This window comes from Bombina bombina, chromosome 3 (genome assembly GCF_027579735.1).
Source record: "Bombina bombina isolate aBomBom1 chromosome 3, aBomBom1.pri, whole genome shotgun sequence".
Taxonomy (NCBI): domain Eukaryota; kingdom Metazoa; phylum Chordata; class Amphibia; order Anura; family Bombinatoridae; genus Bombina; species Bombina bombina.
Window position 1 is genome coordinate 815,028,866 of NC_069501.1, and position 13,303 is coordinate 815,042,168.

The 13,303-nt window shown below is 44.3% G+C and overlaps 1 protein-coding gene across 4 annotated transcripts in view; it reads right to left on the reverse strand.

Annotated features, from left to right (window-relative positions):
• Nucleotides 1-13,303, reverse strand: part of TFDP1 (transcription factor Dp-1) — a 448,358-nt gene that overhangs the window by 224,884 nt on the left and 210,171 nt on the right. For all 4 annotated transcript variants that reach the window (XM_053707753.1, XM_053707750.1, XM_053707752.1 and 1 more), the window contains exon 8: nt 418-486. In XM_053707753.1, coding sequence (XP_053563728.1) covers nt 418-486 — 69 coding nt within the window. The remainder of the gene's footprint in view (nt 1-417; nt 487-13,303) is intronic.

Below are 13,303 nucleotides of genomic sequence, written 5' to 3' on the forward strand. Positions count from 1 at the left end.
TGACTATAATTTTAAATACCCTGTAAGGGGCTATTTGGACATAAAAAATCCTGCAATACCAATGTTTTTATTTAAATCATATGGGGCCAGTGTCTTAACAAGACTTCTCTTTGTCTTAAATGTGTGACTATTTGTACCCTAAGAATCAGGAATCCATTCTATTGGAAAAATCGAGATAACCGTTTCACTCACCATGATGACTAGCAACATGACTGGGAACATGGTTTCAAAATTAATTGATATTTATAGAGTGTTCCCCATCTCTTTTTTATGGGTCTAGACTCTAGACCCATAAAAAAAGAGATGGGGGACACTCTATAGAGGATCCACCAACTTATATAATTTATACCAGAACAAACTAGCACATTCCACATAACTTTACCACATGTATAGGTTAATTATCAAAAGTAAACTTACCTGAAGTATAAGTTCCTGCAGCTGTGATTGTTTTTGCTTTATTCTTTCAAGTCTTCTTTGCCTCTCTATCTGCATGATAAAGATTATCAGTTGCATATCTATCACTTTATAAGATGCATTCTAATATTCTCTATAAAGAAATCATATTGTCAGATAAAAACCTGAATTACAACCAACAATAGATTTTGTATCATGCTGAAAGTAAAATAAAATGGAGATATAATTAATAACATGTTTTATTTTTTGTAGTGTCTGAAATATTTATTACATTATTGAGCTATTGCATAATACGAACACTGAACACAAAAAGGTATGCAGAATTCTTGGTATGCAACAAATGTAGGAAATAATGTTTAGTCTGTTCCCCTCTTTGCTTGTTCCATCCGCATGCTGATGCTCCTCAAAAAGGAGAAAAAACAGCCAAAGTACTGAAGCATAACCAATGATTATAAACATCTTCACCATTTAAAAAGGACTATTAAATACAATAGAATTGCATAATCAACAAATGCATAATAAACAGAAAAAACAGAATTTATGCTTACCTGATAAATTACTTTCTCTTGCGGTGTATCCAGTCCACGGATTCATCCTTACTTGTGGGATATTCTCATTCCCTACAGGAAGAGGCAAAGAGCACACAGCAAAGCTGTCCATATAGCTCCCCCTCTGGCTCTGCCCTCCAGTCATTCGACCGACGGTTAGGAGAAAAAGGAGAAACCATAGGGTGCAGTGGTGACTGTAGTTTAAACAAGAAATTTTAACCTGACTTAATTGCCAGGGCGGGCCGTGAACTGGATACACCGCAAGAGAAAGCAATTTATCAGGTAAGCATAAATTCTGTTTTCTCTTGCAAGGTGTATCCAGTCCACGGATTCATCCTTACTTGTGGGATACCAATACCAAAGCTTTAGGACACGGATGAAGGGAGGGAACAAGACAGGTAACCTAAATGGAAGGCACCACTGCTTGCAAAACCTTTCTCCCAAAAATAGCCCCTGAAGAAGCAAAAGTATAAAATTTGTAAAATTTGGCAAAAGTATGCAGTGAAGACCAAGTCGCTGCCTTACAAATCTGTTCAACAGAAGCCTCATTCTTGAAGGCCCAAGTGGAAGCCACAGCTCTGGTGGAATGAGCTGTAATTCGTTCAGGAGGCTGCTGCCCAGCAGTCTCATAAGCCAATCGGATGATGCTTTTCAAACAGAAGGAAAGAGAGGTAGCCGTCGCTTTTTGACCTCTCCGCTTACCAGAATAGACAACAAACAAAGATGATGTTTGTCTGAAATCCTTAGTTGCTTGTAAATAGAATTTCAAAGCACGAACCACATCAAGATTGTGTAAAAGCCGTTCCTTCTTAGAAGCTGGATTAGGACACATAGAAGGAACAATGATTTCCTGGTTAATGTTCTTATTAGAAACAACTTTAGGAAGAAAACCAGGTTTGGTACGCAAAACTACCTTATCTGCATGGAACACCAGATAGGGTGAATTACACGGCAAAGCAGACAATTCTAAAACTCTTCGAGCAGAAGATATAGCTACCAAAAACAAAAACTTTCCAAGATAATAACTTAATATCTATGGAATGTAAAGGTTCAAACGGAACCCCTTGAAGAACTGAAAGAACTAAATTTAGACTCCATGGAGGAGCCACAGGTTTATAGACAGGCTTGATTCTGACTAACGCCTGTGCAAACTCTTGAACATCTGGTACTTCTGCCAGACGTTTGTGTAAAAGGATAGACAGAGCGGATATCTGCCCCTTTAAGGAACTAACTGATAAACCTTTCTCCAATCCTTCTTGGAGAAAAGACAATATCCTTGGAATCCTAATCTTACTCGACGAGTAACCCTTGGATTCACACCAACAAAGATATTTCCGCCATATCTTAACTGACCACGCTTTGATAGAATTAAGCGTTCAATCTCCAAGCAGTCAGCTGAAGAGAAACTAGATTTGGATGCTTGAATGGACCCTGTATTAGAAGATCCTACCTCATTGGCAGTGTCCATGGTGGGACAGATGACATGTCCACTAGGTCTGCATACCAAGTCCTGCGTGGCCACGCAAGCGCTATCAGAATTACCGAGGCCTTCTCCTGTTTGATTCTGGCCACCAGCCGAGGGAGAAGAGGAAACGGTGGAAAGACATAGGCCAGATTGAAGGACCAAGGCGCTACTAGAGCATCTATCAATGCCGCCTTGGGGTCCCTGGACCTGGATCCGTAAAGAGGAAGTTTGATGTTCTGACGGGACGCCATCAGATCCAACTCTGGAATGCCCCATAGCTGAGTCAGCTGAGCAAATACCTCCGGGTGGAGTTCCCACTCCCCCGGGTGAAAAGTCTGACGAATTAGGAAATCCGCTTCCCAGTTGTCTACTCCTGGGATATGAATTGCAGATAGATGGCAAGAGTGATCCTCTGCCCACCTGATTATCTTGGTTGGTTACTTCATCGCTAAGGAACTCTTTGTTCCTCCCTGATGATTTATGTATGCTACAGTCATGATGATGTCCGACTGAAATCTGATGAACTTGGCCGCCGCTAGCTGAGGCCATGCCTGGAGCGTGTTGAATATCGCTCTCAGTTCCAAAATGTTTATTGGAAGAAGAGATTCTTCCCGAGACCATAGGCCCTGAGCTTTCAGGGAGCCCCAGACTGCGCCCCAGCCTAACAGACTGCAGTCGGTCGTTACAATGATCCACTCCGGTCTGCGGAAGCACATTCCCTGCAACAGGTGATCCTGAGACATCACCAGAGAAGAGAATCTCTGGTTTTCTGATCTAGTTGGATTTGAGGAGACAAATCTGCATAATCTCCATTCCACTGTTTGAGCACGCACAATTGCAGAGGCCTGAGATGAATTCGAGCAAAAGGGACTACGTCCATTGCTGCTACCATTAATCCGATTACCTCCATGCACTGAGCTACAGATGGCCGAGGAATGGATTGAAGAACTCGGCAAGTAATTAGAAGCTTTAACCTTCTGACCTCCGTCAGAAATATTTTCATTTCTACCGAGTCTATTAATGTTCCCAGGAAGGGAACCCTTGTGAGCGGGGACAGAGAACTTTTTTCGGTGTTCACCTTCCACCCGTGAGACCTTAGAAAGGCCAGAACAATATCCTTATGAGCCTTGGCTCTGGGAAAAGACGACGCCTGTATTAAGATGTCGTCCAGGTAGGGTGCTACTGCAATGCCCCGCGGTCTCAGTACTGCTAGAAGGGACCCTAGCACCTTTGTGAAAATTCTGGGAGCGGTGGCCAACCCGAAGGGAAGGGCCACGAACTGGTAATGCTTGTCCAGAAAAGCGAACCTTAGGAACTGATGGTGATCTTTGTGGATAGGAATATGAAGGTACGCATCCTTTAGATCCACGGAAGTCATATATTGACCTTCCTGGATCATCGGTAAGATTGTCCGAATGGTTTCCATCTTGAAAGATGGAACTCTGAGGAATTTGTTTAGAATTTTTAGATCCAGGATTGGTCTGAAAGTTCCTTCCTTTTTGGGAACCACAAACAGGTTTGAGTAAAAACCCAGTCCTTGTTCTGCAATTGGAACTGGATATATCACTCCCATCTTGAGTAGATCTTCTACACAGCGTAAGAACGCCTCTTTCTTTGTCTGGTCTGTAGACAGACGAGAAATGTGGAACCTTCCCCTTGGAGGAGATTCCTTGAATTCTAGAAAATATCCCTGAGCAACTATCTCTAATGCCCAGGGATCTGGAACATCTATTGCCCAAGCCTGAACAAAGAGAGAGAGTCTGCCCCCTACCAGATCCAGTCACGGATCAGGGGCTACCCCTTCATGCTGTCTTAGTAGCAGCTGCAGGCTTCTTGGCCTGTTTACCCTTGTTCCAGCCCTGCAAAGGCTTCCAGTTTGCCTTGGGCTGTGAAGTGTTACCCTCTTGCTTTGGGGTAGCAGAGGCTGATGCAGGACCGCTCCTGAAGTTGCGAAAGGAACGAAAATTAGCCTTGTTTTTAGCCTTAAAAGGCCTATCTTGCGGGAGGGCATGGCCCTTTCCCCCAGTGATATCCGAAATAATCTCCTTCAACTCGGGCCCAAAAAGGGTCTTTCCCTTGAAAGGAATATTCAGTAATTTTGTTTTAGACGACACGTCGACCGACCATGATTTAAGCCAAAGCGCTCTGCGCGCCATGATGGCAAAACCAGAATTTTTCGCCGCTAACTTAGCTAATTGCAAAGCCTTAATTCTATCCATAATTTCGTCATATGAGGTCTCCGTCTGGAGCGACTCCTCCAGCGCCTCAAACCAAAAAGCCGCTGCAGTAGTTACAGGAATAATGCAGGCAATAGGTTGGAGAAGGAAACCTTGTTGAACAAAAATTTTCTTTAGTAAACCTAATTTTTTATCCATAGGATCTTTGAAAGCACAACTGTCTTCAATTGGTATTGTTGTGCGCTTGGCTAGTGTTGAAACTGCTCCCTCTACCTTAGGGACCGTCTGCCACGCATCCCGTCTGGGATCAGTTATGGGGAACATTTTCTTAAAGATAGGTGGGGGAACAAAAGATATACCTAGTCTTTCCCACTCCCTATCAACAATATCCGCCACCCTCTTAGGGATCGGAAACGCATCAGTGTATACAGGGACTTCTAGGTATTTGTCCATGTTACACAATTTCTCTGGGACCACCATAGGGTCACAATCATCCAGAGTTGATAAGACCTGCCTAAGCAGTACGCGGAGGTGTTCCAATTTAAATATAAATGCTAGTGAATCTGATTCTGCCCGCTGAGAAACTTTTCCTGAATCAGAAATTTCTCCCTCAGACATAACATCCCTCGCCCCTATTTCAGAGTGTTGTGAGGGTACATCAGATAAACCTCCCAAAGCTTCCGACTGCTCTCAAAACAGAGCTATAGCGCTTTTTAGGGAAAAACAGAATTTATGTTTACCTGATAAATTACTTTCTCCAACGGTGTGTCCGGTCCACGGCGTCATCCTTACTTGTGGGATATTCTCTTCCCCAACAGGAAATGGCAAAGAGCCCAGCAAAGCTGGTCACATGATCCCTCCTAGGCTCCGCCTACCCCAGTCATTCGACCGACGTTAAGGAGGAATATTTGCATAGGAGAAACCATATGATACCGTGGTGACTGTAGTTAAAGAAAATAAATTATCAGACCTGATTAAAAAACCAGGGCGGGCCGTGGACTGGACACACCGTTGGAGAAAGTAATTTATCAGGTAAACATAAATTCTGTTTTCTCCAACATAGGTGTGTCCGGTCCACGGCGTCATCCTTACTTGTGGGAACCAATACCAAAGCTTTAGGACACGGATGAAGGGAGGGAGCAAATCAGGTCACCTAAATGGAAGGCACCACGGCTTGCAAAACCTTTCTCCCAAAAATAGCCTCAGAAGAAGCAAAAGTATCAAACTTGTAAAATTTGGTAAAAGTGTGCAGTGAAGACCAAGTCGCTGCCCTACATATCTGATCAACAGAAGCCTCGTTCTTGAAGGCCCATGTGGAAGCCACAGCCCTAGTGGAATGAGCTGTGATTCTTTCAGGAGGCTGCCGTCCGGCAGTCACATAAGCCAATCTGATGATGCTTTTAATCCAAAAAGAGAGAGAGGTAGAAGTTGCCTTTTGACCTCTCCTTTTACCAGAATAAACAACAAACAAGGAAGATGTTTGTCTAAAATCCTTTGTAGCATCTAAATAGAATTTTAGAGCGCGAACAACATCCAAATTGTGCAACAAACGTTCCTTCTTCGAAACTGGTTTCGGACACAAAGAAGGCACGACTATCTCCTGGTTAATGTTTTTGTTAGAAACAACTTTTGGAAGAAAACCAGGTTTAGTACGTAAAACCACCTTATCTGCATGGAACACCAGATAAGGAGGAGAACACTGCAGAGCAGATAATTCTGAAACTCTTCTAGCAGAAGAAATTGCAACCAAAAACAAAACTTTCCAAGATAATAACTTAATATCAACGGAATGTAAGGGTTCAAACGGAACCCCCTGAAGAACTGAAAGAACTAAGTTGAGACTCCAAGGAGGAGTCAAAGGTTTGTAAACAGGCTTGATTCTAACCAGAGCCTGAACAAAGGCTTGAACATCTGGCACAGCTGCCAGCTTTTTGTGAAGTAACACAGACAAGGCAGAAATCTGTCCCTTCAAGGAACTTGCAGATAATCCTTTCTCCAATCCTTCTTGAAGAAAGGATAGAATCTTAGGAATCTTTACCTTGTCCCAAGGGAATCCTTTAGATTCACACCAACAGATATATTTTTTCCATATTTTGTGGTAAATTTTTCTAGTTACAGGCTTTCTGGCCTGAACAAGAGTATCAATAACAGAATCTGAGAACCCTCGTTTTGAAAAGATCAAGCGTTCAATCTCCAAGCAGTCAGCTGGAGTGAGACCAGATTCGGATGTTCGAACGGACCTTGAACAAGAAGGTCTCGTCTCAAAGGTAGCTTCCATGCTGGAGCCGATGACATATTCACCAGATCTGCATACCAAGTCCTGCGTGGCCACGCAGGAGCTATCAAGATCACCGACGCCCTCTCCTGATTGATCCTGGCTACCAGCCTGGGGATGAGAGGAAACGGCGGGAATACATAAGCTAGTTTGAAGGTCCAAGGTGCTACTAGTGCATCTACTAGAGTCGCCTTGGGATCCCTGGATCTGGACCCGTAGCAAGGAACCTTGAAGTTCTGACGAGAGGCCATCAGATCCATGTCTGGAATGCCCCACAGTTGAGTAATTTGGGCAAAGATTTCCGGATGGAGTTCCCACTCCCCCGGATGTAATGTCTGACGACTCAGAAAATCCGCTTCCCAATTTTCCACTCCTGGGATGTGGATCGCAGACAGGTGGCAGGAGTGAGTCTCCACCCATTGAATGATTTTGGTCACTTCTTCCATCGCCAGGGAACTCCTTGTTCCCCCCTGATGGTTGATGTACGCAACAGTCGTCATGTTGTCTGATTGAAACCGTATGAACTTGGCCTTTGCTAGCTGAGGCCAAGCCTTGAGAGCATTGAATATCACTCTCAGTTCCAGAATATTTATCGGTAGAAGAGATTCTTCCCGAGACCAAAGACCCTGAGCTTTCAGGGGTCCCCAGACCGCGCCCCAGCCCATCAGACTGGCGTCGGTCGTGACAATGACCCACTCTGGTCTGCGGAAGGTCATCCCTTGTGACAGGTTGTCCAGGGACAGCCACCAACGGAGTGAGTCTCTGGTCCTCTGATTTACTTGTATCTTCGGAGACAAGTCTGTATAGTCCCCATCCCACTGACTGAGCATGCACAGTTGTAATGGTCTTAGATGAATGCGCGCAAAAGGAACTATGTCCATTGCCGCTACCATCAAACCTATTACTTCCATGCACTGCGCTATGGAAGGAAGAGGAACGGAATGAAGTGTTTGACAAGAGTTTAGAAGTTTTGTTTTTCTGGCCTCTGTCAGAAAAATCCTCATTTCTAAGGAGTCTATTATTGTTCCCAAGAAGGGAACCCTTGTCGACGGAGATAGAGAACTCTTTTCCACGTTCACTTTCCATCCGTGAGATCTGAGAAAGGCCAGGACTATGTCCGTGTGAGCCTTTGCTTGAGGAAGGGACGACGCTTGAATCAGAATGTCGTCCAAGTAAGGAACTACTGCAATGCCCCTTGGTCTTAGTACCGCTAGAAGGGACCCTAGTACCTTTGTGAAAATCCTTGGAGCAGTGGCTAATCCGAAAGGAAGCGCCACGAACTGGTAATGCTTGTCCAGGAATGCGAACCTTAGGAACCGATGATGTTCCTTGTGGATAGGAATATGTAGATACGCATCCTTTAAATCCACCGTGGTCATGAATTGACCTTCCTGGATGGAAGGAAGAATTGTTCGAATGGTTTCCATTTTGAACGATGGAACCTTGAGAAACTTGTTTAAGATCTTGAGATCTAAGATTGGTCTGAACGTCCCCTCTTTTTTGGGAACTATGAACAGATTGGAGTAGAACCCCATCCCTTGTTCTCCTAATGGAACAGGATGAATCACTCCCATTTTTAACAGGTCTTCTACACAATGTAAAAATGCCTGTCTCTTTATGTGGTCTGAAGACAATTGAGACCTGTGGAACCTCCCCCTTGGGGGAAGCCCCTTGAATTCCAGAAGATAACCTTGGGAGACTATTTCTAGTGCCCAAGGATCCAGAACATCTCTTGCCCAAGCCTGAGCGAAGAGAGAGTCTGCCCCCCACCAGATCCGGTCCCGGATCGGGGGCCAACATTTCATGCTGTCTTGGTAGCAGTGGCAGGTTTCTTGGCCTGCTTTCCCTTGTTCCAGCCTTGCATTGGTCTCCAGGCTGGCTTGGCTTGAGAAGTATTACCCTCTTGCTTAGAGGACGTAGCACTTGGGGCTGGTCCGTTTCTACGAAAGGGACGAAAATTAGGTTTATTTTTGGCCTTGAAAGACCTATCCTGAGGAAGGGCGTGGCCCTTACCCCCAGTGATATCAGAGATAATCTCTTTCAAGTCAGGGCCAAACAGCGTTTTCCCCTTGAAAGGAATGTTAAGTAGTTTGTTCTTGGAAGACGCATCCGCTGACCAAGATTTCAACCAAAGCGCTCTGCGCGCCACAATAGCAAACCCAGAATTTTTCGCCGCTAACCTAGCCAATTGCAAAGTGGCGTCTAGGGTGAAAGAATTAGCCAATTTGAGAGCACGGATTCTGTCCATAATCTCCTCATAAGGAGGAGAATCACTATCGATCGCCTTTACTAGCTCATCGAACCAGAAACACGCGGCTGTAGTGACAGGGACAATGCATGAAATTGGTTGTAGAAGGTAACCTTGCTGAACAAACATCTTTTTAAGCAAACCTTCTAATTTTTTATCCATAGGATCTTTGAAAGCACAACTATCTTCTATGGGTATAGTGGTGCGTTTGTTTAAAGTAGAAACCGCTCCCTCGACCTTGGGGACTGTCTGCCATAAGTCCTTTCTGGGGTCGACCATAGGAAACAATTTTTTAAATATGGGGGGAGGGACGAAAGGTATACCGGGCCTTTCCCATTCTTTATTTACAATGTCCGCCACCCGCTTGGGTATAGGAAAAGCTTCTGGGAGCCCCGGGACCTCTAGGAACTTGTCCATTTTACATAGTTTCTCTGGGATGATCAAATTCTCACAATCATCCAGAGTGGATAATACCTCCTTAAGCAGAGCGCGGAGATGTTCCAACTTAAATTTAAATGTAATCACATCGGGTTCAGTTTGTTGAGAAATTTTCCCTGAATCTGAAATTTCTCCCTCAGACAAAACCTCCCTGGCCCCCTCAGACTGGTGTAGGGGCATTTCAGAACCATTATCATCAGCGTCCTCATGCTCTTCAGTATCTAAAACAGAGCAGTCGCGCTTACGCTGATAAGTGGGCATTTTGGCTAAAATGTTTTTGATAGAATTATCCATTACAGCCGTTAATTGTTGCATAGTAAGGAGTATTGGCGCGCTAGATGTACTAGGGGCCTCCTGAGTGGGCAAGACTGGTGTAGACGAAGGAGGGAATGATGCAGTACCATGCTTACTCCCCTCACTTGAGGAATCATCTTGGGCATCATTTTCAGTGTCACAAAAATCACATCTATTTAAATGAGAAGGAACCTTGGCTTCCCCACATTCAGAACACAGTCTATCTGGTAGTTCAGACATGTTAAACAGGCATAAACTTGATAACAAAGTACAAAAAACGTTTTAAAATAAAACCGTTACTGTCACTTTAAATTTTAAACTGAACACACTTTATTACTGCAATTGCGAAAAAGTATGAAGGAATTGTTCAAAATTCACCAAAATTTCACCACAGTGTCTTAAAGCCTTAAAAGTATTGCACACCAAATTTGGAAGCTTTAACCCTTAAAATAACGGAACCGGAGCCGTTTTTATCTTTAACCCCTTTACAGTCCCTGGTATCTGCTTTGCTGAGACCCAACCAAGCCCAAAGGGGAATACGATACCAAATGACGCCTTCAGAAAGTCTTTTCTATGTATCAGAGCTCCTCACACATGCGACTGCATGTCATGCTTCTCAAAAACAAGTGCGCAATACCGGCGCGAAAATGAGGCTCTGCCTATGATTAGGGAAAGCCCCTAGAGAATAAGGTGTCTAAAACAGTGCCTGCCGATATTATTTTACAAAAATACCCAGATTAAATGATTCCTCAAGGCTAAATATGTGTATATATGAATCGATTTAGCCCAGAAAATGTCTACAGTCTTAATAAGCCCTTGTGAAGCCCTTATTTACTGTCTGAATAAAAATGGCTTACCGGATCCCATAGGGAAAATGACAGCTTCCAGCATTACATCGTCTTGTTAGAATGTGTCATACCTCAAGCAGCAAAAGACTGCTCACTGTTCCCCCAACTGAAGTTAATTCCTCTCAACAGTCCTGTGTGGAACAGCCATGGATTTTAGTAACGGTTGCTAAAATCATTTTCCTCTTACAAACAGAAATCTTCATCTCTTTTCTGTTTCAGAGTAAATAGTACATACCAGCACTATTTTAAAATAACAAACTCTTGATTGAATAATAAAAACTACAGTTAAACACTAAAAAACTCTAAGCCATCTCCGTGGAGATGTTGCCTGTACAACGGCAAAGAGAATGACTGGGGTAGGCGGAGCCTAGGAGGGATCATGTGACCAGCTTTGCTGGGCTCTTTGCCATTTCCTGTTGGGGAAGAGAATATCCCACAAGTAAGGATGACGCCGTGGACCGGACACACCTATGTTGGAGAAACTGGCAGTTTGGATAGAAAGGCAGCAAGGGAATTATCCATGACTGCCGCCAGTCGTTGCAATGTGATAGGTGCCAATGCACTAGAGGTACTAGGTATCGCTTGAGCGGGCGTAACTGGTGATGACACATGGGGAGAGGAAGGCGGACTATCCTCATTACCTTCAGTCAAAGAATCATCTAGGGCTATATTTTTAAGTGACACAATATGATCTTTAAAGTGTATAGACACATTAGTGCACTTGGGACACATTTTGAGTGGGGGTTCCACCATGGCTTCTGAACACATAGATAGAGCAAGGCTTTTCCTTAGTGTCAGACATGTTTAACAGATTGGTATTATACACAAGCAGGCTTGGAAAAACACTTTATGTAATAAAAAATACAATTTGCAATAAATGGTACTATGCCTTTAAGATAATAAAAGGTCACACAATTTTCCAAAACGATGAAAAATGAATCAAATCTCTTGACATTTTTACAGTATGTGCCTAATGCTTCGATATGATTGCACAGCAAGTTTCAGCCTGATTAACCCTTTAATGCCCAAACCGGAGCCGCCTAAAGCAAACAACCGGTTAATAAACTACATATCTAACACCACATTCACTTTACCCTCCCGTGGAGATGCTACTTGTTAGAGCGGCAAAGAGAATGACTGGGGGGCGGAGCCAGAGGGGGAGCTATATGGACAGCTTTGCTGTGTGCTCTTTTTGCCACTTCCTGTAGGGAATGAGAATATCCCACAAGTAAGGATGAATCCGTGGACTGGATACACCTTGCAAGAGAAAAACAAATTATGCTTACCTGATAATTTCATTTTCTTCCATGGGAAAGAGTCCACAGCCGCATTCATTACTTTTGGAAAATATGAACGTGGCCACCAGGAGGAGGCAAATACACCACAGCCAAATGCTTAAATACTCCTCCCACTTCCCTCATCCCCCAGTCATTCTGCCAAGGAACAGTAGAAGAAAGATCAGGGTGAAAAGGTGCCAGAAGAACACAACTAAGATGCCCCACATAAAAAAACGAGCGGGGGACTGTGGACTCTTTCCCAAGGAAGAAAATGAAAATATCAGGTAAGCATAATTTATGTTTTTCTTCCTAATGAGTCCACAGCCGCATTCATTACTTTTGGGAAAACCATACCCAAGCTAGGAGGAGACACTGAATGCCAAAACGGGAGGGTACAATAGGCAGCCCATTATGAGAGCACCAGCCTGAAACCACTACCCAACAAAAACCCTGCTTCATCTGAAGCCGAGAAAACTTTAAAAAGGAAAGCCCCCAAGGACACTGACCAGCAGATAGTCCAGAGACGTCAAAGAGATTGTTTTCATCCCCAAATGTCTAACCCAGCTTGCCATCCGGCACAGAAGGCCGAGGATCCCTCGGCTCACTAGGACTGGAATCCTCCAGCACTGCCAAAACATGCCTTAGTAGGAGACGAAGACGTGCCAGCCTATAATGGAAGGCAAAATTATCTCTCGCCGGATCGAAGGAAGACCCCGGCCCTGAGGTTGGGGCCCCTGAAGCCTCAGAGGCCATCGCTTCCCCAGAAGGCCGAACTGAATCAGGCGATCTCATGCCCACGGGCCCTGGTTGACAGAACTCAGACAGTACCTTAAAAATATTTCACTTGGGAGATATAAATGAGCCAGCGCCCTAGATATGGCCATGCGGAACCGTGCCGTAACCTCTGGAGGAAACAAGCCGCCTTCTGGAGGAGTAACGGCCATAAGAACACCTGCTTGCGTAGTAAAAGAAGGTTCTGGGGAATGCGCCTCACAGGACATGGAATCCTCAGGGGCGGATGGCTCAATGCACTCTAAGTTCCCTGGTTCGGGAGAAGAGAACACACTGGAACGGCATTAGGAACAAAAATGATGGGCATGGATAACCCAGGCCATTTCATATTCTTTGCAAGCCGCATTCTCCGAATCAGAGATATCCGTGTCTAAAAAATAAAAATCAGAATCCTCCATAACTTTGGTATTGCAAATATGGACAAACACTAAATGGCACCTTTTTTTACACCCCCAATGGCTGGGGCACTCATTACCTCCTGTGAACCAGACTCTTTCTGTCGCCACTCGGTCAGAATACGGAAGTGG